The sequence below is a fragment of the Eulemur rufifrons genome, chromosome 17 (genome assembly GCF_041146395.1).
Source record: "Eulemur rufifrons isolate Redbay chromosome 17, OSU_ERuf_1, whole genome shotgun sequence".
Classification (NCBI taxonomy): domain Eukaryota; kingdom Metazoa; phylum Chordata; class Mammalia; order Primates; family Lemuridae; genus Eulemur; species Eulemur rufifrons.
The window spans coordinates 34,646,302-34,672,293 of NC_090999.1; the positions used below are offsets into that span (position 1 = coordinate 34,646,302).

At 38.6% G+C, this 25,992-nt stretch overlaps 2 protein-coding genes across 5 annotated transcripts in view; one reads left to right on the forward strand and one right to left on the reverse strand.

Moving 5' to 3' along the window:
- The window catches only part of CDC20B (cell division cycle 20B), a 49,494-nt gene extending 27,006 nt beyond the window's left edge, over window positions 1-22,488 (reverse strand). Inside the window, exons 1-4 of the mRNA XM_069492385.1 lie at window positions 22,426-22,488; window positions 22,046-22,108; window positions 3,911-4,139; window positions 916-1,046 (exon numbers count right to left, since the gene is read on the reverse strand). Of these exons, the coding sequence (XP_069348486.1) occupies window positions 916-1,046; window positions 3,911-4,139; window positions 22,046-22,108; window positions 22,426-22,488 (486 nt within the window). The remainder of the gene's footprint in view (window positions 1-915; window positions 1,047-3,910; window positions 4,140-22,045; window positions 22,109-22,425) is intronic.
- Window positions 12,260-15,760, forward strand: GPX8 (glutathione peroxidase 8 (putative)). Of its 4 annotated transcripts, none has more exons than XM_069492496.1 (3): window positions 12,260-12,463; window positions 13,059-13,320; window positions 15,420-15,760. In XM_069492496.1, the coding sequence occupies exons 1-3, from the start codon at window positions 12,260-12,262 to the stop codon at window positions 15,581-15,583; spliced, it is 630 nt and encodes a 209-aa protein (XP_069348597.1). In that variant the 3' UTR covers window positions 15,584-15,760. The 4 variants fall into 4 exon arrangements, with proteins under 4 accessions (XP_069348597.1, XP_069348598.1, XP_069348599.1 ...); XM_069492497.1 differs by having other exon boundaries at window positions 12,260-12,310; XM_069492498.1 differs by having other exon boundaries at window positions 12,260-12,310; window positions 13,185-13,320.
- Window positions 22,489-25,992: the final 3,504 nt, after the last annotated feature.

The following is a 25,992-nucleotide window of genomic DNA, read 5'->3' on the forward strand; positions in this document are numbered from 1 at the left end:
TCAGCAGTAGAGGGTGGAAAGGACAGGGGTGTTAATAACCTGGCCTGGGCATGAGACCACCAGCACTCCCTAATTATTTCGGTAGAACTCCCTGGTCATTCCCCACTCCTCAAACCCATACTCAACAGTAAAACAAAAGACCTGCTCTAAAACATTTGTTTCCAATTGCATATGAGTTCAAATATTTAAAATTTATATTCACAATATTTTATTGTCCCTCTGCAAAATATACATGCCAAACACAGAAAAGGCACACACTAAATAAGTAATTTTGCCTAAATTGAGAATATATGAATTTTCTAGTTAAAAGCTTTTGAAATGAAACACTCATTTCTTCAAGGGCTCCTCATTGGATTTGATGAACACATGCTATGGATATTTAATATGCCCAAAAGATTCATGTTGGACTCTAAAGATCTTAAAATAGTAATGGGTAAGAACTACCTAAAAGAAGTAAATATACTTAATCAAAAAACAAATGAACAAGAACAAAGGCTTAAGAGAAATATTTAAAAGGTCATCTTATAGAGAAAGAATTTAACTTATCCTGAGACCCCAAAGGAGAAACCACCTCACCGAATAGTTGGAAATGACTGCTGCAAGAGTCCTTTGGCTGAGAGGAAGCAAGTCATAGCAAATAGAATTTTATATTTTTAATCTTTTGCCTTGTTGATGGTTATTCTCTTTTCACTTTTTGATTGGTCCTAACTCAACACTTTCTCATGTTTTGGGGGAGTATTTTCTTTCTTATATAAAGTGATTCTATTTGTGCCCTTCACTCATTTTTTCTATCAGGAATCCATGACTTTTTTATTGATTTGTAAGAGGAGCAAAGCAGCTCTTTCCTCACATTTGGGACTTAAGTTGTCTGAGCTTCTCAAGACATGGGATCTTCAGTTTTTTCTCTCTACCTACCTGGCGTTTTGAGGCAACATTTTCCTTCCAGCCTCTATCCATTGCATGAGTTGCCTTGCAAAAATGGAGAACAGAGTTATTTGTTTCAGAACTTCCTTTGATGGGGGTCTTCAGTGGTTCTTTGAAGGATCCTACAAGAAAGACATTTAGCTTTGAATTTGGTTTTTAAAATAAGATACTCACTTTGATTGGAGATCTAGCCACAGCATCTTTCACAGTAGAATAGAATATGTAGGCCCAGGCTCTGGTCTCTCCAAAATCCATGCAGGAGAAGAAGATCAGAGCCTTACCCAGAGCACTGGGTTTTTAAGTTTCTTACTTAATGGGAAACTGCCTCAGTGGCCTCGAGAGTGGGGAGGAAATACCAGGTTTAAAGACCTGACTTCAACTGGAGCACAGCAGGGGAAACGCTTACCTCTGTATGGAAAGAACAGATTTGCGTATTTGAAGAATGGAGAGGAACAGCTCAATAATTTAAAGTGATGGTGCGGAGAATATCTGGTTTGCCCAAGCTATGATCATCCTGCCAGGAAATAACTATGGGGTGCTGGCTCTGCCAAGCATTGACATTAGCTACATCATCATGAGCAAATCACTTTGCCTCTCCTCCTTCCTATTTCAGAAAGATGTTGTAAAGGTAGTTTGGGAGGGCAGCGGTGAAATTCTTTCTAGATTAAAATAACAGAAGATTCTGTGTTATTTGCATCAATATTATTCACATTTATTCTCTTCTCAAGATTGAGAAAGCCCTTGACCAGACTTTTAACTGTACTGGAAACCTGTCAAGTCATCCTCTAAAACTAAATATCTGCCATACCACTTGTTCATCAGAGGAGCCAAGAGACCATTAAAAAATCTTGGCCTTTTGCCATGTGACAATCCCGTCTTCATTTGGACAACCACAGGCTTGATAAATTGTCACTGATGTTCCTAGAGTTTGGCACCTCAAATCCTAGGATCTCATAAGAGAAAAATGTTACATTTCAGAAGGAGGATGGAAACATGAAATGTTCCTCAAGTTTTAGATCTTGCTCTTTGTCCCAAGAAATTATGCATGCTTGCTTTCTAGTGCTATTTGTACAAGAGTATAGAGCAGAAAAGGCCAGCTCTCAGAATCTCAAATGAGAAGGAAAAAGCTGTAATTGGATGCTAGTACTGATGATCATCCCAGTTATTAAAAAAAGAGGCCAAGTCCACCACCTAAGGAAGCAGGGACAGAGCATGACTGCAAATGAACCTCCGTACATGTCCCTTTGGGGATGGGAAGATCTTCAGTGTCTACTTTTCTGAAAGAAAAAGAAAGAAACCCCAGCAGCAAAGCACTCAGAAACCAATGTATCTGATTCATGCTCAGTATCAACTTAAGTAGAAAATAAAATAGACATTCTTATAAAATCCTTTAACTGATATCTGTCTCTTGGAATTTTGAATTTCTTACACAATGCCTTACAAAAAATAATAAATGTAGGGCCTAGAATGAAAAGGGAGCTCCTAATTTTAGATAGAAATTCTTCTAAAACAATCAGCATCAAAATTGCCCCTCAATCACAATAGGATTATGAAAGATTTCTTTCAGAAAATAGGGATAACAACGGTGTTTCTGAAAACCCTGTATTTCCTGCTGCTTCAGTCAGCTACTGTCAGTATTGATATTTGTCATTACGTGGGTATTTCATTGATTTGAAAAGATTTGGTCTCCCTTTCAGTCTGCAGAACTGCAATGCCTCATTGTGCCTAACATCATTGAAAAGAGTTGGCACTGCTATTAATATGTCTTAACTAAATAAGCATGCTGACAGTCAAAGAATTATGTTGCCTAGGATTTTAAAAGGGAAGAACAGGAATTAAATCACCCAATGATAGGTAGCAAATTTGGCTTCTGAAGAATGGGAATAAAAATGGCTGTGCCCGAATGAGAATGACATATTTCAGAAAGAGCTTGTGTTTCAGGGCTCTGACAGGTTGATCAGGAATCCTACTCATCACAACAGGGCTTTGGTGCCCTTTTTCCATCTGTCCATCGATCCGTCCCTCCATCTCTCCCTCTCTCTTGTTCCCTTCCTTTTACTTTCTCTTCCTCTCATCCTCTACTGCTTTCATCTTTTCACATAACCATTTCATATCTGATTATTCCATTACTAACATAAGTTTCTTCTGACTGCCATAAGCCAGGAGCCTTACCAGGGTCATTAAAATCCTATACTTTGCAAAACAAAAGTATATATACATTTATGTGGATATACACACACACACACATATTCACACATTCAGTCTCCACAAAAGTAATCATCTACCAATGCAAGTCTCAAAAACATGTTTAAAATGCAACATATGTTAAATTAAACTATATTTGGCCTGAGGAAGCCTCTATACTTTGAGCCCCTACATCATGAATTGCAACCTAACTTAATGTGTAAACAAACTGAAAGCCTAACTTAGGAATATACAAGCGCTGTCTGGAAAGCAGCTAGCCATGTAATATGAAAAATTATGGAAATTATGGCTGGATACTTTCCGGATAGCCCTCGTACTTTTGCAACAAACAGCGGTGCCTCAGCGAATCACAGAAGCCGAGCTTCAGTCAGTCACAGGTGGCCTCTAATCAGATCATGTCCAAATAAGGCCAACACTGAGCTGTACCCAATCAAACTGTTTCTGTACCTCACTTCCGTTTTCTGTTCATAAATGCTGCCTGTCCCCACGGCGTGGCGCACGGACTCTCTGAACCAATTCTGGTTCTGAGGCTTCCCCGATGAATGCTCTTTGCTCAATTCAACTCTATTAAATTTAATTTGTCTAATATGCGGTTTTTTTATTCATCCTTTCTTTTGTTTTTGTTTCATTCCCCCCAACCCCCACTTTGGAAATTTCTTATTTAAGGGAGAAAAAGAGAAAAGCACCTAACACTAGATAGTTCTAAAAGACAAAGTTCTCTCAGGGAATATATCTTTTATTAACATGTCAAAATTGGGCTGTGGCATTTCTGTCACCTTACCTAGAGTCAAGGTCTCTTTCTGAGGCGTTATCTTCAGCACTGATCCAGAAGATTCTGGGAGGTCCACGACAGAATGTTCTTCTCCAAAGGAGCAGGCTGACGAACCCCTGGTTTGACTGTGCCGCCATCTTGTGGAAATTGGGCTACTGGCAACAGGCTCCTCAGCTGACAGCCGCTCCACAAAGTTGCTCTTAAAGTTGGAATATGTAGTATTAACTGAATCAAATACCTGTTTAACAACAAAAAGAGCTGTAATTCATAGTGGCCTCGGTGATACAAAAATAAAAATTCCTTAAAAAAGAATTACAAATGACTCATTTAGTACAACACAAATAGAATATATACATGAGATTTTTAATTTTTGTAACCTGAGAGAATGTTATTTTATATATATATACTAAAAAAAACACCAAAACACCATTACATACTTAGAACTTCTGCTCAAGAATCTGTAGGTATGCAAAAGTAGTTTAGGAAGTAATTATATTTATGGTTATTACCACTACATATCAATGTAAAATATGACATATGAAATAACACTATAACCAGGCATGGTGGCTCACACCTGTAATCCCAGTAACTTGGGAGGCAAGAAGATTGCTTGAGGCCAGAGGTTTGAGACAAACCTAGGCAACATAGCAAGACCCTCATCTCAAAAAAAAAAAGAAGAAGAAGAAAAGTTAGCCAGGCATGGTGGTGCATGCCTACAATCCTAGCTGCTCAGGAGGCTGACACAGGATGATCACTTGAGCCCAGGAGTTTGAGGCTGCAGTGAGCTATAATGCCACTGCACTCCAGCCTGGGCAACAGAGTGAGACCTCATCTCTTAAATAACTAAATAAATACAAACAAAAGGAACACTATGTACTGAATATACAAGATGTGTGTATAAAATCATAAAATTTCAAATCAGGAAATAAATAGTAATTTTCTAATCCAACCCCTTTATTTCATAGGTGGAGAAACTGAGGCCTAGAGACGTTCAATGACTTGCTCAGCATCTGTCCATCCCTTCTGAGTAACACCAGGAGTTTGATATTTATAGATCCTATAGTGGTGAACCATGCCATTTAGCTATGTGACATTAAACCATAATTGACAAACTGGAAATTAATTATTTTTTAACAAAATGACAGACAAATTAGGTTAATATCCTTATATAAAGAGCTCTTATAGAAATTTAGACAAGTTTACCAGCCCAATAGAAAAACTGGCATAGGACATGAAAAGGCAATTCACTAAAAAGATATATAAATTCCTAAAAAAAAAAAAAAAAATTTAACCTCACTAGCAATTGAATAAATGCAAATTTAAAAGAACAATGAGATATTAGCAATGATTTTTTAATGACAATCCCCAGTGTTGAAGGTGCTAAAAACAAACACTGGCAAACACTGCTGGTGGAGTTTAAATTAGTATTTGGAAAGGACAATTTGACAATCTATGTCAAAGGCCTTCAAATATGTGATAACTTCTTTTTTTTTACCTTTTTATTATAAAATATCAAAATAGATACATAAAACCATGCATAACAAATATATAACTTAGTGAATATTATAAAGCAAACACTGTTACAGTCATCCATTATGTAGGTCAAGAAATTGCTCTTTGCCAACCTTTGCAGAAGCCCACCCCATGCCCATTCCAATCACAGTTTCTCCCTCCAACAGTAACCTGTATATTCCCTATTATCTTAATCACTGCCTTATATTCTTTTTGTGTTTTATTGACCATGTATGCATCTTTAGACTCAATACTTTAGTCTTGCCTATTTTTAAAATGTTATAATGCCTTTTAGGTATGTTTTAATCTACTCATTTTTCCTCCCATATTTTTCTTTTTCTTACATTTTATCTGTTGGAGGACTCACACCTTTTGACTCATTTTCCTACAGTCTGGATGATGCTGGCTGTACATTCATGGTGCAGTTCAACACATTCTTCTGTCCTCTGTATTTTCTGCAAATTAGCAGCTGGATCCAGAGACTTGATTAGACTCAGGTTAAATCCCTTTGTTAAGTCTGTAAGTGGCTCAGTTGTCTCTCTTGTAATGTTAGCAGTCTCTGAGGCTCATTGTCCAGATCTATTAACGCATTGACAGTAGAAAAATTCTACTTATAACATTTTGTAACCACTTATTAGCTGGAAATATATGTGCATAACTTCTGATCCAGCAATGTAACCTCTAAGAATTCAAGGAAGAAATCGAAGATATGAGCAAAGATGGAGGAAACATCCAGTATCTACTAAGCGCTTACCACATAGGAGCCCATATGTTTAAGGGTTTTGCTCATATTCATATTTAATCCTCAGAACCACCTGTGAAGCAGGTCTGTTATTTATTCTTATTTTACCAATGAATAAACTGGGGTTTACAGGTTAAGTGAATTGCCTAAAACAACATGGTAAGTGGAGATGCCACACCCTAAGTTCACCTGTTTGACTCCAGAGTGCAGGCTCTCAGCTGACAACATGAGGGTTTGCACTGCATTGTATATGTTCACAGGGACCAAAAGATGGCGGCGGGGGAGGGGGGGAATATTTACTCCTGGAGAATTGATTAGGTAAACTACGTGATATCCATAAAACGGAATACTCCGCAGCCGTTAGAGAAAGACATACATTCGGGAAATGTAAATCAAAACCACAATGAAGTACCACTTTACACCCACTAGGATGGCTATAATTTTTAAAAAAAAAAAAGGAAACTAACAAGCATGGGTGATCATGTAGAAAAATTGGAACCCTAGCACATTGCAAATGGGAATATAAAAGGATGCAGCCACTGTGGAAGACAGTTTGGTGGTCCCTTAAAACGTTAAACCTAGAATTTCCATGTGATGGCACAAAACTTACGGGATCCATGTCACCCTGAGTAAGTCCCACCCATGACGTACTGAAAGGGTTTGTCCCTGGCCTTCTGCTAGTCAGCTTATTAGCAGTGGCTTGAATAGAGATTTATTTATCAGAATTGTTGATTTCTCTAAGTTGAAATCATAGTTAAAATATTAAAAAACAGGACTATAACTCAGCCGGGTATGGTGGTGTCCCAGACTCAGGAGGCTGAGGTGGGAGGATCGCTTGAGCCCAGGAGTTCAAGTCCAGCCTGGGCAACATAGCAATAAAAAAAAAAGAAGAAGAAGAAAGAGAAAAAGAACAAAAGGGAAAGAAGTAAGACTCAGAATAAAGTCTGGGACAAGGGCCAAAACCAGCAAAATTAAATTCAACAAGGATGCATGAAAAATCTTCCCATCTAGATGTTTATTCATTGCACGGGCATGAGATGGAAGAGAACTGACACACAGTGGAAAAGACTAGCAATGTTAGACAATTACCACCAGAATATGAGCCAACAGTATGATGAAATTACCTTTTTCTTTAAAAAGCGGTACAATTTTCTTTAAAAAGCGGGAAAATAGTGTTCAGAACAGGAGCAGACAAAACCCCGTTGTCTCTGCAGTCAGAACTCATCCAGGGAACCATGTCCAGTCCCAGAACTGTCCTTTAAGAAGGGACACGGACAAGTCAGGATTCAAAACCTGAGCTCATTTGGAGGAAAGGGACCACAGGGACAGGGGCCAGGGTAAACACAGCAATGGAGCAATGCCCCAACACATGAGAGGGTCCTGCTCACATGGAGTGAGGAAACCCAGAGCATTGAGTGAAAGAAGGCCCAAAAGGAGCTGTCTTCAAATATTTAAAGGGGTGCAATTTATGGAAAAAAGAAAATTCTCCTGTTATTGCTTTCTATGACAAAGCCAGGACCAATGAATGGGTGGAGGCAAATTTTTATTCAATTCAAAGAATTTTGAAAGAGCACAATTTCTCTTAACACTTTGAATATAAAATATAATTCTCAGTTGCTCCCTGCACTAGAGACATATGGTTTATAGTGGTACAGATGAACATTATGTATTTTAATGTGACGTATTTTAATGTACATGTTTAAATGTTTTAAAACTTTCAGTGTTGACATAAAATTTTTCCTTATAAAAAAATAATTTGGAAAAAATAAGTATATTGGAATACTCATTTGTTAGTATGAGTATTAAAATGTTCAGTAAAGAACAAATGATATGCAGATATGGCAAAAATCACGTAGGTGGTATGCAAATGACCACAGTTTGGGAAACACTGCTGTAGATTGTGCTATTTCATCTTCAATGTTTTTAAACTTTTGTTCCAGGATCTATCTCCTGCTGAGGAAATGCCTGTCGCATAGTTTTGAATGACTCAAGTATTTATTAATAAAGAGGAAGAGGAAGATAAGAAAAATAAGACAAAGAAGGGAAAAAGGATGAATGACTCGATACTCCAAGCACATCAGTTCAGTTTGTTTACCTTTAGAGTTCACATCATATTGACACTAAATCGGGAGGAATTCAGAGCACTAGGGCCAAAAAATGAATAGAAAGGAACCTAGAGAGGTTAAAAATAAGGTCAGGAAGTTAACAAAATGAAACAACTGAGAAAATAGAAACAAATATAGCTAATGACAAATAATCTGACACACAAATATTCAGTGGGCGGGAAAATCTGGACGTGCCAGAAAAGACATGCTGGTGATGCCAGAGACTTGCTAGAACCTCGTGACAAAGACAAAAGTAACAAAGATGGCCCCGTTAACTCTCAAGCCCCTTCCTTAGCCTCTGTCTGCTATCGCAGTCACGCCACAACCACTGCCACCAGCCCAATGCAACAGCATTCAAATTTAGGGTCTCCATACTATTTCAAATCAGTCATGAAGACCAAAATGTTCATCCTCTTATTTTTGAACCTCCAATGTCCTTGCATCAGGTAGGCGTTATCCTTTGTTCTCCATTGCCAACGCCTGCCACTGGGGCCCCCAGAGCAACTTTAGCACCTACCCCTTTCCTCCTGTGGCTTTGGCCAAGGCTGCCTTCGCTAAGTCTGTGTTATCTGTCATCTTGACTTGTTGCCTGCAGACTTCCTGTGACCCCTTCCAGATAACTTCAATACACAGGAACAAGCTTTTTTGGTGGTGTTTTCCACTCCCTCTCCTCTTCAGACCCTTATGGTGATTTCATTTAAAACTAAATGTCTCCTGATAAATAAAACTCCTTTACCAGAGTACTACAGCAATGTTGCCGACCATATTTTCTTCTAAGTAAATATATTTATCTATTACAGAGAAATGGTTTAATGCAGTTGAAATAATTTTGGTTATGAATTTGAAAGTCCTAAACTCTATTCTTGGTTGTTCCATTCATTAGTTCGGTGATCTTGGCTGAGTTAACTTCTTCCTATTTCAAAGAATTATTGGGAAGGAAATAATATATATACTAAAGGAGATTGTGTATGATATAAAGTTCTTAAAAACATAAGTCAATTATTTAGCACTCAGTGATTTGCTGCCTTGTCATTCTTCCTTGTTTTGTGTGTGTTCTCATATCTCCAAAATCAATGTTGTGTTTGCATGAGGCTGGCTCCTTCACTTGCACTTGACTTGTACTGCTACAGTCCTGAGTTGGTGGATTCACTGAGTCAATTGCCTTAGACCATTCTTGACCCGAGGTCCCCCTTCCCAACCTTGACCTTCAACACATCAATCTCTTCCCCTCCTTTGGGAAGCCTGCCTTTTTCTACTGAAAGATGCAGGTGGTTTTTCTAGCATACTACCCGCTATGCAGAGAAATCTGCAATTTTGTTATATAGTCTGAGAATAGTGTTAGTATAGACAGAACATGGGAGCAATGATGACAGGTTCCCAGAAGGCTGAGAAATGATGACATCAAAACTTATACCAAGAAAGACTCTGCCAAATGAACAAAGAAGAGGTACGAAAGGAACAAAAACTGTGTGTTCATCCAACACTGTGCAGGGCGGGAGTTCCCCACACTGTTGTCTTGAAAGTTTGGTTAATGGGCCTGTATGGAAATTTATATACCATGCTTTCACTGTTTGAAGCTCTTATGCCTTAGGAACATTAAATTAACAAACTGGCTCTGATTTCATCCTTGACAAGAAACGTACACTTAAGCTTTCAAAGTCATGTTCATATAATAACAGATTTTCTGGTCAAAGCAATCTGAACATCAGGCCTGCATAATAGTTTTATGTCTGCTTGTAAAAACTGGCATTCTGGTTTATACAACAATCATGTGCAAGTTTGTACAACATAATTTTGGCCTTTTCAAATCCACTCAGCTCTGGATCACATGATGAGAATTTCTGTACTTTTAAAACAATGGACTAGAAACTATCACAATAATTTTATCAAAATAGTATCACCCTACGGGGCTGTGCCTGAGAGGTGATCAGTCAACATCCCTCCCAGAGATAACCACCTCCGTCTTCCCACCTCAAAGCACAGTTACAACGGGATGGGTTTACATGGTTCAAATTATAGCAGGTGTTCCATGAATCAACTTTTAAAATGCAAGTTCCTGAGCCAATAGCTTGGACAGCCTGAGGAGTTAGTTAAAATATCTCATGCATTGAAAGAGACATGAAACACACTCACTACGCAAGACAAGGGTTGAAACAAACAAATAAAAAAAGAGATCGATGTCTAAAGGTTCTCAAACTCAAACGTGCACGTGAGTTATGAGGGGATCTTGTAAAAATGCAGGTTCTGATTCAGGAAGTCTGGGTGGGGCCTGAGATGCTGTGTTTCTAACAAGTGCCCAGGTGGTAGCGATGAGTGATGCTGCGGGTCCAGGGGTCCCCCTTGGAGAGCACAGCCAGAGAGTTTAAGTAACGTAACAGTGTCAGTGTGCAATATTAACACAGGGATTTGACTTTTTAAACAACTCAACCAGAGAACATCAAAGTAAAATTATCACAGTTAAGAAGTAACACGTCTTGTGTACATTTTTGTTCTTTATTAGACATTATGTTGAAAAGGGAATATTTTCTGCATAATCATTCTTTCTATTATATCTATTCTTATTGGGCCGCAACAGTGGGAGTAAAGTGGTTTCTCTCACAGGTTTTACATGCCTAAGCTGTGAGCTTTGCTTGACTATCCCAAACACACACCCCCCACAGAGCGGGCACCGGAAGAGCAGCGCAGCCCCCCTCCCCCACCAGCACATCTTCTAAAGCTCCACAATCTGTAGCGATGAGAAGGGCACTCTATGAGCTTCTCAGCTCATTGCCTGCACTCTGGAAACACACCATGACACCAAAGGTCGGGTCCAAGTTGAACAAAGCACCTTAATTCAGAACTTTCTTGTGTCTTAGGGCAGATTCTAAGGTGACTAAAGCAACCATGGATTTGAGGATATGCAGCCCTCAATTGCCTTCCCATACCGACCCCTAAAATTCATGACCTTTAGCAACAGCAGAGTTAGGCCTCCTGTAGCAGACAACAGCCAGCGGAAAAAATAAAGATAAAAAATGAAGCAATTAGATGATGTACCCAAGTAAAAGTGGTTTGGAGTTTTTTGTTCTTGGTGGATTTTTGTTAAAATTACCATATTTAACTATTACATTCCTGCTTTATTATAGAGTTCAATGTTTTCCTGTCTACACATTGCAGCCCAGTGGTGAATCATGGAATCATTTTCATGGGTCAGAACCAGGCTGTTTTAAAAATGCAATGAGATACATCATAGTTCAAAGGGGAAGTACTGTTTCATGAAACTTTTCAGTTGTATGTGTATGTATGTATGTGTGTGTACTCAGTTATGTTGTAAAGTGCATTTCTTACCTGAAGTCATGATCAAAAATTTGAAAAACCCTATAGTTTGCTTTACGATAGAGGAGGGATTTTCAACACCTTCATTGTTTTCAATCTATCTTTACTGTATTCACCTGGCATTTGATTGCCTTAGCTAGATGAAGTCAGAGTAAATAGCCTTTTCAGATATTTCACTGCTCTTTCCACTATAAATTCCTTGAACTCATATAGCATGTTTAACCCACACATATAATACTAAATTCCTTCAGGTCATCATATTAATTCACATTTAATCAACATTCTAAACTTCCTGGGTATTATACTCAACCCACTTCATCCAACCAAGGTACATCAGTATACGGGATCCTTACCATGGTAGAGAGCACTTCATGGCTTTCAAGTCACAAGAGCACCATCTTCTGGTGAAATATTTTCTTTGTAGGGCCTGCTAAAGAGCTACCAAAAATGTCCTGATTTTTCTAGTAAAAATTGCAATTACATCACTAATACATGGAAATTCTGTAAAGCTCCTTGTTTCACTCAGGACTTTCACTCCATTCTCCTCCTAAGAAGTGTCTTTCTGTTTTTTAGCAGTGAAAGGAGCTAGTCTGTCCTTCCCGGTTTTCCCTTAAACTACGCTGGTTTCAAGTTTCAGCCCCTCCTTGAATTCCAGCCTGCTGAGACTTCTCTCTACAATCATCCAAAATGGAGCCTCTTACAGCTTACCCATTAAAATGTGCCGGGCCCAAAGCAAAGGTATTTGCAGTTTTGCTGTCGATGGTGCTATGCACAGTAATGCTGTTTCTTCTACAACTAAAATTTCTAAAACCTAAAATCAACAGTTTTTATGCCTTTGAAGTAAAGGATGCAAAAGGAAGGACCGTGTCTCTGGAAAAGTTTAAAGGCAAAGTAAGTTGTATCTTTTGATTTGTATTTTCATTGTTTTTCCATATCTCAGCTTATTCTTTTAATGGAATCAATTTTTTACTGTTACATGGTTATAAGTTAGAATTCAGTCTTCAGAATAATGGTATTAGTACATAACTTTAGTTATCAAAGTTCTGATAGTTAATATACTTGCGATAAACTCTGATTATCTTGTTTCCTTTAAAATGTTTTCATTTCTGTGCTGAATTAATACTTTAAGTTGCTTAGAAAATGCTTATAGTTGATAATGTGAATACAGTGACATTTATTAGCAAATGTATTAATTCTATACGCTAACATTCAATTATCCTATTATCTTTTATTTCAAAACAAACTTTCGGGACATGAGTACCTAATGCTTTTTTAATGACAGTACTATTTCAGGGTCTGCTTGAAATACACTCAGGTTATGGTTTTTAATAAAATTGAATATATCTGAAAATATAAAATAACCATCTATCAGAAGTTATAGTCCCCCCAAATGCTTTAAGACTTTAATTACTTGCAGGATTTTTTTTTTTTTTTTTTTAAATCTTTTGCTTCACTTTCCGGTTGGATTTTTTTCTTTTTCCGGGAGGTTTCACTAGTTGTAAACGTGGCTAGTGACTGCCAACTCACAGACAGAAATTACTTAGCACTGAAGGAACTGCACAAAGAGTTTGGACCATCGCACTTCAGCGTGTTGGCTTTTCCATGCAATCAGTTTGGAGAATCGGAGCCCCGCCCGAGCAAGGAAGTAGAATCTTTTGCAAGAAAAAACTACGGAGTAACATTCCCCATCTTCCACAAGATTAAGATTCTAGGATCTGACGCAGAACCTGCATTTAAATTTCTTGTTGGTAAATATCTACCTTGCCTCACCAGTATAACGTTTTCGATTGCTTTTTGTTTTTAAACAAATATACCAGGAAAATACTTTCCTATTTCATTTGAAATGTTGGATTGGGAAAGTTTATAAAAACTAACAAAGAGCGAGAATCTCATCCTTTGTAACTTTCGAGAAGTTATGCTTCCCTGAAATCAATGTTTTAGCTTCTTAGATGGCAAAAGAATTCCACTCCAATGTATTTTATTCCTTGAAATTACTTAAGGTGTAGCCACAGCTATTTTCACAAAATATCTCAATTCTCCTCTCATTTAACTAGCATTTGGGGAAATGTCCCTTCCCATGATTAAAGCTGCGTGAGCAATATTCTCCTGAATATTGCTGAGCATTTTTAAGCATATCTTTGTGGTTAATTTTATGTTGCCTTTCTTATCTGGGACAATATCCTCAAGGATGAATATCTCAGTTTACCAGATTTTTGCTAAAATTCAAAACAATATGACCAGATTTTTTCAGAGGGCAGTAGTATTAGGCTACCTCTACAATTAAGCTAGCTACAGAAATCTATTTAAAGACTTGCCAAGGTCAGTTAGCATGAAGGTAGTGTGGTACAGTGACAGTAAAGGCTTTGGCCTCAGACTACCTGGGTTCAAAAGCAAACTGTTGCTTTTGCCGTGTGGCTTCAGGCATGACTTAACTTCTCTGTTCCTGTTTTCTCATTTGTAAAATGAGGCTATCAAAGTACCTACCTCCTAAGATTGTTTGGAGGATTAAGTGTGTTAATAGTAAAAATAAAGTACTTAAACACTGCTTACTCTATGCCATTCTAAAGGACAATGAGCTAATGTTCTCTCACCTAACTTATTTCGATAACATCTTCAGACCTATTTGCACTGTAGATAATTTGAGTTTTGATAATACTATGACCTAAAGCAATCAAGCTTTCAAACCAACCAACCAAATAATGATGCCCTATAATATTTCCCGTAAGTGTGAAATCAGAATCTTCTGAAAGTATCATATTCAATTTGTAGGGAAAGTTGATATAACACCTAACACCATGAATAGCAACCACAGTGAGGTCTTTATTCCTTTTGTTCTTGAGGTACACTGAGGAAAGAAAAGCCAGAGCACATGCCCTTGAACTAATCACTCCTCAGTTACAGCAGCCAGATACTTGGGCACAATAGCTCAGAGGTCATTCCCCTTTATCACTAAGAAAAGCTTCTGAAACCCCACTTATGCTGTGTAATCAAAAAGGTAACGGTTTCGCTAAACTTAGATGCGAAGAGTAACAGAGCCCACAGGTTAAGAGCACAAGCTCTGGAGTAAGAAGGCCTGGGCATCGGTCCGGCCCTACCCCTCACTAGCTATGTGACCTTGGGTCTAGGCCTCCATTTTCCTCATCTGCACAATAGAGATAATAATAATATCCCTCCCATAGGGATGCTGTAAAGATTAAATGAGAGGATCCATTTAAAGCACAGAGCATACATTACTAGACACATAATAAGCACTTAATAGGTTTTAGTTATATTTTTCCTCATGTTAGTCAGTAATATGAACATAAATCCTGAGTGATATAAATAGAGAAAACATCCACATTTCTTGCATAAAGTTATATTTATCAAAAGGACATCATAATTTCTCAAAATGAGATGATTATTTAGAATTCCTTACCATTTTCAGCTACATAATATGCAACAATACTAAAAACATTGGTATATTTAATGTGAAAAGCAATCCATATATTTCCATTACCTAAGACATCATTTTGTTTTTAAAAGTGTTGAGAAACTGAAAGTTTTGAGCTGGTGACAGGTAAAATATTTTTAGATCAATAAATCTAAAATATTAATAAGCAGCATTGTTTCATTTCATGATTCTAGATAAGTAGATTCATAAGTAAAGTCATCAAATATATTGAAATCCGGCTACTCAAACCTTGAATTTTGCTTTGTTTGGGTGTTTTGCTTTATTTTTTTTTGTTTTTGACATTATGACAAACTAGTATATCATACTAAAGTTATTACTTACACAGATACTAATAGAAATAAAAATCTTGACAAAGAATAAAATTATGCTCATGCAAATATGTTCTGGATATTTTAGATTCTTCAAAGAAGGAACCAAGGTGGAATTTTTGGAAGTATCTGGTCAACCCTGAGGGTCAAGTTGTGAAGTTCTGGAGGCCAGAGGAGACCATTGAAGTCATCAGGCCTGACATAGCAGCTCTGGTTAGACAAATGATCATTAAAAAGAAGGAGGATCTATGAAAATGCCATTGAGCCATTCTAATGCAATAGTCAGAACACAGAAATGTCTCCCTGAGGGTTTGGTCTCGTTTAAACACTCTGACAATCAAATGTGGCAATGAAGGATGACTTTTTCATGTTATCTTGCTGGTCTGTGGTAATGAATGTCCCCAGGATAAAAATGTTACCCAAAGAAAAATAAAGAGTAGCCAAAGAATCAAAAGGAAATATATAAAATACCATACTAAAAAATTCAGAATACACAGTGATCAATGTGCTTCAATAGCATATTGCTCAACTTGACATTTTCTCGAATTGTATTTGATGCAAACACCAACACACTAGACCACTGTTTGGATTCAAGAACACTGTTACTGTGTGTGACTGAAATTTTTGGAGTAACTGTAAATGAATATGTTGATGTAATACACACAAAATAAATGTTGAAAAATGTAAAAAATATATACATAAATTCAAACCTTTATATATGATTGTTTTGTGTACAGAATTTTGTATGGTTTGTTTTGGGGTTTTATTTTTTAAGTCCTAGTGTGTTTTACTATATCTGGCCAGTCATTTATAAAAGGTATTATCATAACATTTGAAAAAGCTTTCATCATTTTTAATATTTCTCTCCCCATTATTTTTTAGAAGCAACTCAAATTGCATAATTAGAATATTAACAGTTCAGTCTATGTTAATTTTTAAGTGAAAATCCCAAGTGTAGGAAAAAGGACATGAGTATGAGCATTTAGCTTCATTCTTTATAGGTTGATTTTGGTTGCTAATATATTCACACTGGATTAGCCATTTGGAAAGAATCAATGCTCCATCATTCTGATAGCTATCAACTCCAGTCAAAACTCTAATGTAAAAAAGGGGTTGATTGCAATCACACAATCCTAAACTGTGGATCAGCAATCACTGAACCTTTTGGTGGAGTCATAATATACTTTTTCTCTCCAAGTCATGACCTTTATATTTTGTCAACCTTATAATTATTAACAAAGCAAGTTGCCAAGTTGGTGAAGGTTAATTACTGCTCTATGAAATATATATTCATTGCATAAAAGATTCAAACAGGGAGACAGGCCAAAAATATATGTGAAAATACAGTCAGGTAAAATTTGGCTAAGAAGGAAGAAGACTCAATTTAAATAGCCTGTGACTTGATTCCCAAATTCTGACCTGATGGATGCAAGTGAAGATTAGGGGTGTGGGCAGAAGTGCACATGCCAGCTCCACATGGGCAACAGAGACTCCCCACTGCCAGATGGGCGATAATGGAAATGCACAGGACTGTTCCTATGAACGTGATGCAGATGAACATCCTGCCCGAGTCACTAGTTCTCTCCAAAGCCACATAAAGTGGGTTTCTTCCCTTATGTATTTCCAGCCCTGGTTGCCTTATTTAACCTGTAGTCTCCACTATAGTCAGTGCTTGACTCTCTCCCCTTGCCTTTTGGGCAGGCAGAGCAAGCAAATGGGAATTTGAAAGTTTGTCATACATATTGCCTTGGAATAAATGAAATTCCTGTGTCCACTCAGGGTTCCATAACAGGCTATTTGTGCCAAAAGAGGAAGTGAAGCCATTTGCCGATATGCTGCTACCCGGAACTCAACTGTCTCATAGGAATGCCGCCAGACAAAACACACACTGAGGAAAAGTTAAATCTTTCTTGAATCTTGTCTCTACATCAAAAAGCCTGGGACATAGACTGCTACAGGGTGCCTGAACTATGGAGTCTAACTGAAAAATACCAGGCATCACACAAAAGAGTATTCAGTTGTTGTCCACATGACAAAAGAAAGGGGCAAAATCGAATGCATTTTAACTGTGGTGATGAATCCACTGACGGAGGTTTGCTTTGGTTTGTTTTCTTTGGTGGATGGTGGAGAGGAATACCTCATACCAACTCCATCATCTCACGGCAGATGTAACTACAGAGAATGTCAGAGATTGGAATAAATATGAATTTGCCCAAAATGTACCATGAAAGTTGTACTTCATTTTTGAAAATGTTTAATAATTATAGTGTATCTATAGTATGTACATACATACAAGTATATATAATTCTTAAGTATAGTATATATGGCATATACGTAATGGTGGCTGATAAATGTTTAACAACAGACTCTGGAGGAGGAACCCTAAAGTGCAGCATGCGCCAGTCTCCATGTAAACGCTCCCACGTGGCCAATTTCAATCTTCCAATGGTTTAATAACCAGCTTGGAAAATTTCTGGAAAACTTAACAATTAGTTCTTATAAACCAATACAAGCTGGCTCCAGCACACCAACATTCTTAAAAATTAGATTTTATCAGGGTAACATAAGACTCTCCAAAGGAAAAAAATCTATATCAAAAACATATCATGTATACTCTCTTTCATTATAAATACCCTACTTGACAGGTGTTATAAAAACGTGGAGGTATATGCAGTTTCTGAGTTATGAAAGGCTGCTAATAGTATTCTGCCTAGTCACACTAAAATCTAATGACCTTACTGGATTGTCTGCAGATAATATCAAGTAGGAAAATGGATGGAAGGAAGGAAGTCCAAGAAGAAATACAAAATATCATGTTAATTTGTGGTGTTTCTTTGAAAGAAAAATGACATGTTTCAATGGAGCTGATACAGGGTCACTCTGTCCATATTTAGTCCTCGGCTTGATTTCATCTTTCCCATGGAATAATAAAACTAATCCATCACACTCCTTCCCACTCTTCCCTTCCCCCCTCCTACTGAACTGTTAAGGCTGTACCTTGCGGAGTGTCACAGTCTCTTTGTGTTTGGGGGGGTGAGGGGTTGGAATAAACAGCAGCAAGGAGTGAGGAATTAGGCAGCCATTCAGAGGACAGTGATGGCAAGTGAGCCTCCCACTCCTCTCTCTCTCTTTTTTTTTTTTTTTTTTTGAGGGTCTCGCTCTGTTGCCAGGGCTGGAGTGCAGTGGCATCATCATAGCTCACTGCAACCTCAAACTTCTGAATCACGAAATCCTCTTGCCTCAGCCTCCCAAGTAGCTGGGAGTACAGGTGTATATCATCATACCTGGCTAATTTTTCTATTTTTTGTAGTGACGGGGTCTCGCTATGTTGCCCAGGCTGGTCTTGAACTCCAGGCCTCAAGTGATCCTCCTTCTCACCTTGGCTTCCCAAAGTGCTAGGATTTCAGGCGTGAGTCACCACACCTGACCTTCTCCTTCTCTTTTTTCAATCCCTTCCCCTCCGCTTGTTCCATGACTTCCCAATGTATATCCCTTTCTTTCCCTCTCCCTTCTATGGAAACATTTTCTTTTTGAATTTATGCCTTCATTTTCCTCCTTACCCATTGATCTCTTTAACTTATTATTATTTCATTCTATTCTTTCCCTCTTTTCTCATCATCTCAATAGTACGGAACTAAAGAACAACTTTAAATATGTATCCTGTTTATTAAGTATAAATGTTGGTGTTTTATGTCTTGCTCTGTAATTTAAAAAAAATTAAAACACAAAGGCCAAGCCTTCTAAATTTAGTAGGTTTTATTTTTTTATTTTATTTTATTTTTTTTTTTTAGACAGAGTCTCGCTCTGTTGCCCCTGCTAGAGTGAGTGCCGTGGCGTCAGCCTAGCGCACAGCAACCTCAAACTCCTGGGCTCAAGCGATCCTCCTGCCTCAGCCTTCCAAGTAGCTGGGACTACAGGCATGTGCCACCATGCCCGGCTAATTTTTTTCTATATGTATTTTTAGTTGGCCAGATAATTTCTTTCTATTTTTAGTAGAGACGGGGTCTCACTCTTGCTCAGGCTGGTCTTGAACTCCTGACCTCGAGCCATCCACCCGCCTCGGCCTCCCAGAGTGCTAGGATTACAGGCGTGAGCCATCACGCCCGGCCTAGTAGGTTTTATTTTTATCAACAGGTCAGTGACTCTACATAAAATAAGATGTTGAAATTTAACCTTAAAAAAAAAACAATATGAAAACAATATTTACATGCAAGAGATACTTAAACACAAAGATCCTGAAAATAAAATAATACTTGGGCAACAACAAAAATAGGATGAGATTGGAAAGTAGCAAAATGCATAAGAATCAAATTGTAGGTATCTACTTAACCTATGTTCTAGAAATATGTTTAAATTTAAATAAAGTAAGCATAAAAATTATTTTACCAATAACTTATAATCCAGTACAGTAGAGAGTGTGATATATTTCTCACATCTCATTTAGGGTGTAACTAACTGACCAGACCACCAAAGTCAGTTCCACTAACTGGCTGCAGGTGTCCACATGAGCACACTGCACACCTGGGAGCCAGCGCACATCTGCTGCTGCTGCACAGGTCAAAGTGGCCTCCAAAGGAATGAGAAAATATTCAAAATCACACTTTATGGTCAGTTCTTCCCACTTCACAAGTTAGAACTCATGCTCTCTTCCAAATATTTTATGAGCCTGTGATTTGACAGAAAATGAAGTGAAGAACTGAGACAAATCTTCCAAACAATTCAACCCATCCCCCACGAAAGAAAAATCCCCAATGTTCTTGATAGTTCAAATGAAAATGTTTTAGTTGATCGAATCATCTGAAAAATTACCTCGAGTCTCCCTTCAGCTGGTACATACACGGTCATGGTTATAGGGATCTACTCTAATGCCATATAAAGAAACTGATGGCCCAGAAAAAATACCAAAGATTTAGTTGAAAATTTGGGGAAACATTGTAGGCTCTCCATTCAAAATTATCATTATATTCTAAATCTTATATTAAGAATATATATATATATATATAATTTCACAAATACTTTACCACTGTCTACCTAGGACACCAAAAATAATACCTGAAATTTTTTAGGTAATTAATTGTAGTACTTTCTTCACCATTAAAAAGCTATTCATTGTATCATAGTTGAGTAACTGAACAGCAATAATAACTTTTGGTAAACAGTGCCCTGCTTCACAGCAAACACACACACACACACACACACACACAAATTACAGATTTAGTTACACTCCGATGTTCATTGTATATGCAATAAGATAGCAGTTGCATGTTAGCTGATGCCATTCACATAATCAACCAGCTAACAATACACTGCCAACCCATCACACACAGGTCACCGATGCACTTCACTAACAAGAAGAATTTATCCAGAAGCAAGTGGCAGGGTAGTTGTGGCTGCTGACTTGACCCAAAGCAGCCAGCTAACAACACACTGCCTACCTGATTCAGGTCATTGCCCATTTTCATGGCCCATGAAGTCACTAAGGCTAAATTTATAATATGAAACACAGTAGCAGAACTTTAATCTTACTTAACAGTCACATTAAAAAAAATTTATAGGCAAAAGTTGTTACTCTAAAACTATATGGAATAAAATCAATATTTTCTTGAATCTAGCCCAAAACTTGAAAGTTAAAAAAAACTAAAAAAGAAAAGCTTTCAGAATACTTACACTTAGGTTTTCCAAATTAAAAGTTTGGATAATGAAGATATGTTATCATTATACAAATGAATTTAAAAAATACTTAACTATAGCTTTTTAAATTACTTCTATTTACTGACCAAAAGATCAGTTGTCTGTAGTAGACAGTAAAATTTCTAGAAGTCATAATAATACATAAGCTGGGCATGAGACAAAACTGCAACAATGTTTGGGGGGAGGGGAGTCAATATTAAAGTATTTAAGGAATTTAAGTACTTAAATGACATTAGTTTTCTCCCACTATAAATGATATTAGTCATTGAGTTATGAAAGTGCAGTTATGTGTTCACTTCAGAGTGTCACCACTTGAATATAGAAAAATTTATAGAATATCTAGAAAAATCTATAAAAATGATGATGGATTTGAAACATCTATGAGTAAAGGTTAAAGGATGGTTAACTATTTAGTCTAGAGAGAAACATGGTAAATGATATTCATGAGAGATTTAGAGCATATGAGGGCTGTTATAAAAAATCATTTAAACTTGGTTTATTTTTACACTTATTAGAAGAGAAACTAAAAAGACTTTTGGGTTTGTTCTTTCAAGGAGAAAAGGTACTACGTTTGATCAACTTTTAAATGGCTAACGTAAAAGCCGCGCGTTGTGCCACTTCTCCTCATTGTCCACAAGATGGCACCATCTCCATTTCTTTGGGGAGCAGGCTTCCGCGTGCAGCAGAGGGGAGTGCAACCAGCAGCTGTTAAACTGACCTTGTAACAGCCAGCTGGCAATGCACGCCTACCCGACACATCCGGGCTTTACCTTTCGCTGTTGAGGCAAAAACTAGAAAGCACCAGATAACAAATGAGTACCATTATTTGTCCGTGATCTTCAGTTTCTTAAAGGACTTTTTTTTAGCATGTAATCAGATCCTGTAGTGACAGAGATTGATTTTTTTTTAATCCTCATATTTTCAGACCAGCCCACACTTCCTACAAATACCTTCTTTAGCAAGAATGAATTTGTTCAAGATCAGCATTGAGATAGTGAACAAGAACAAGCGCTGGACACTCACCTTGGGAGAACCTTGACTTCTCTTCTGCTTCATGTCTTCGGCGAGCACCTGCATGATACTCCCCTTTGAAAACACAGACAACATTGAGAGAAACTCAATTAGGAACACTATAATGTCAGGTGTGGAGCTTCTCTAGATCCTGTGCTTGTCAAACTACCTCCACTTTTAAGCCACTAGGCATCTCCAGAATATAACTAAACTACACGACTCAAAATTAAGAACAATCTGTCTCTAGTTCAGGACTGTTAAAAATAATAATACCACCAGGGTGTAGAGTCTTGTACCACCTCTTGATCCTAAACAGGTATCACAACCGGTGTCTTCGGCAAGAAGCCGCTTTACGGCGTCGTCGGGCGAACAAAGCAAAGGGCATGACTCACCCACAGCATCTCCTCCTCGGTGGGGACCCTCCGCGGGGCGGTGCGCTCCAGTTTCCACTCCATCTCCCACCTGAACTTCGGCCTCTCCTCAACCGCCTCTGGTTTTTTCCTAGGCCTGAGCCAGTCTTGACGCCTAACCGTCAAACCCCAAGAGCCTCGTCCCCCAGGATCGTCATATTTCACCACCTACCTCTCTTTGCCCCACTCCCCCCACAGCTCCAGCACGGCGTTCCCCAGGGTCCCACTTAAAAAGCCGGCGGGGCGGCACCGAGAGCGGGAATCCCCCTCGCCGGCTTCTCATTGGCCGGCGTCGCAGTGACGTCACAGCCCGGGAGGGCTTCCCCGCCCGCGTCTCCCGCTCGCGGCGCCCCCACCCGGCCGGCCGAGGCGCGCAGCCGAGCGCCAAGCTTTGCCGCCGGCAGTGGCGGGCCCGCGGCTGGGCCCAGCGCCGAGGGCTGCCGTGGTGGCAGGAGGCGGAGGGGCTGGCGGGCGAAGAAGCGGGTTCTGGGAGTTTATAATCTTTCCATTTTCAGAAACAAGAATATTTACTTATAACGGCCCTGATCCCTTTTCCTTAGCTCCCGCTGCTCTTTCTCCACCCCCACCCCGCCTCGGAGGGTTCGGAGGGTGCAGTAACTCCCGGGCCTCTGTCGGTTGGTAACGATCAGTCACCGTTTGTGTCAGCTACTGATTTTAGACGTGTTCCCCCATCAACTCTTCCCCCGTTTTAAACAGGCAAGAAAACGTGGCAAGATTTCTACGCTGATGGGAATATGCATTGACAGATTTATTCAATAAATTCTTCTCTGCTCTATACCCATTGGGAAGTGGTCAGGTTCTCACTTGAGCTTCGGCGCTACGTTCCTAAACTGGAGGTTGGTGAGAGAGGCGAAAGGTAGTGGAAGAGCCAGTGACAGGCTCAGAAGGAGTGACAAGCCAGCAAGACAACAGAGCAGACTGGGGACTCAGGGATAAAGGGGAGAGGATGATACTGAGGGTTGAGGGAGGGGTCTGGGGGGGAATAACAAGGAGCCAGATGGGCTGTGCAGCCTTAGCTGCCCATCTGAGCAGCCAAGAGAGGCAAGCTGTGCCATATGGCATGAGGGTAAACTGTGTCTGGGAAACCTCTGACAGTCTGGCAGCCTACTTTCCCTCCCGCCCTCTCTCCCTCTCTCTTCAGCTTCTCCCCCGCCCCCCACCGCACTTGACATTGGATTGCATTTTGCTCTAGTGCAATATGCGGGTTTCTGTATTTTTAAGGAAAGAGTTCATAGATACCAAATACTCAAAAGGATACGTGATCAAAAAAAAAAAAGAAAGAAAAAGAAAACCCTTTTTAAAACGGACTCTCCTGCTTTCCTTCATACTGAAAACAAGAAAAATTGGCGTTCACACTAAGACCCAATCTTAGACTAGTTTTCCACGTACAACGATAATGCTGCACAGGGTAACTTAATCTTCAAGTGAGATTTACCAAATGCTTGATAGTCAAATAACTCTCGGATCTCTAAGTTTCACTGACAAGAATTCTACTTTCTTTGCGTTGCATTCAAAGGAGTACTCTCATTCCAACTTCCAGTAAATCCTTTCAGCAAATATTGAGACTAAATAAAGTGAACTATCTTTGGATGAATGTCAGATGCATTGTTAAGTTAAATGATCAGTTTTGCAAATGCCAACTAAAACTAGCAATACGTCAGAAATAATATGAAAGACATTTTATCTGTTCTATTTTTAAATGTAGTTTACATTGACCCATTTTGTATTAACACAGAAGTAATAAAAAATTCAATTAGTAAGCTGGTAAATCCATGTAAATTGGGATTTTTAGAATCCAAGGTATTGCAAATACTAAGAATAGTGAATAATTCATTTAGAATGTAGTTATTTATAAGTAATACATTTATAAATTCCATTTTAGCCACTAATTCCACAGCCTATTTATATACAGCTTCCAAGTACCTTTTTTTCCTAGTGTAAAGTAGAAAATTATTAGTCAAATAGCTTCCTTTAAAAAGTTATTGTACCTTTAAGTATTCAGATTAAAATTTAACGTCAGAATGATGGAAATAGAAAATGGCAAATACCAGTTGGCAAATACCACAGTAATAACTGTCATAGTCAAGAATTACAAATGCTAAAATTATTGTGTATATGACGAAGATATTTGCCCCCGTGATTAAACAAAAAAAGTAAAATCGCAACTTTTCTTTGGACAAACCCAGAAGAAACCACCTTCACCAAGTGATTGTAAATATCATCACAATTATGAGACACATTGCCATCATGTGCCTCCTGACATGCTGCACTGAGAAGGGCACATCACTTCTGTGGTCTTCTCGCCAAAAATGCATAACCTGAATTTAATAATGAGAAAATACTAGACAAACCCAAATTAAAGGAAAATCCACAAAATAATTGGCCAGTACTCTTCAAAAGTGTCACAGTCGTGCAAAAAGAAAGACTAAGAAATTGTCACAGATTAATAGAAACTGAGTAGACAAGCCAACTGAATGTATTGTGAGGTTCCACACTGAATCCTAGATCTGAAAAAAAATAAAAGACATCGGTTGGATAATTGTGGAAATTTGAAATCTGTTGATTAGTTAGTTAATACAGTAGTAGTAATGCTAATTTCCTAGTCATTATTGTACTATGGTTATGTACAATGTTAACATTTGAGGAAGTTGGGTGAGGGACACAATGGGATTCTTTGTACTATTTTTGAAACTTTTTCCTATATCTGAAATTATTTCAAAATAAAAAAATTTAACATCATGTGGTCATTTTAATAAAAACACTTTGGTACAATTGTTTAGGGAAAAATAGAAATATAAACATTATCTTAATTTTTATCAAATACGGTTTAGGGACATGTCTAATTCAAATATTCATGTGTCTGTGAGTAATTTACTATCTTCGAAATGTTTCCCCTTTGAGAATGGGTTTTGCCGGGAGGATGTGTGGCGTAGAGAAAGGCTGTGAGGGGGCCTCTTCAGCAAAGGCCAATTCGAAGGATTTCAAGTAAGAAGGTGAGGGAGCCGAGGTGGAACAGTGAGGAAGGGAGAAAGAGTATGGAAATTTCCTTGACTCTCAAATTTGTTGCTGCTCTAAGAATCTGACCATGTCCCTACCAGTGGAAAGCAAGAGGATATTCAAGCTTCTAAAACGCAGATTTTTTTTTTCAGTTACATAATTACATTTTTGTTCTAAGTAATAGTGATGTTAAATATCTCAGAAATATGCAATGTACAAAGTAAACTCCATGCGCTCTCCCAACCTCCTTCCTCCCCCGGAGCTTCGTCAGCCCTTTTTCCACGTATACCCACATGTGTACACGTCGCAGTCTGGCCCTATGAATCTTCCCACATAAATGGGATCTCATTATACTTATCGTTTTGCAACTTGGTTTTTCTACTTCGCTGTATTCAACGGCTTTGCCAGCAATGCAAACTGCAGAGCTCCCCAGCCCAACTCCAACGGCCGGTTCGCGCGCCTCTCCGGCCCGCGGCCCCTCCCGCCGTGCTGTAGGCGGGTCCCGCGCCCGCGCGCGCGCCCGCCCGCTCA

What these genes read in the sequence shown, in the direction of transcription:
- GPX8 (XM_069492496.1), top strand. Translation starts at nt 12,260, where the DNA reads ATGGAGCCTCTTACAGCTTACCCATTAAAATGTGCCGGGCCCAAAGCA. An exon ending in TGGAAAAGTTTAAAGGCAAA is followed by an intron (nt 12,464 to 13,058) that starts GTAAGTTGTATC and finishes TTTTTCCGGGAG; the next exon opens with GTTTCACTAGTTGTAAACGT. An exon ending in TGCATTTAAATTTCTTGTTG is followed by an intron (nt 13,321 to 15,419) that starts GTAAATATCTAC and finishes TGGATATTTTAG; the next exon opens with ATTCTTCAAAGAAGGAACCA.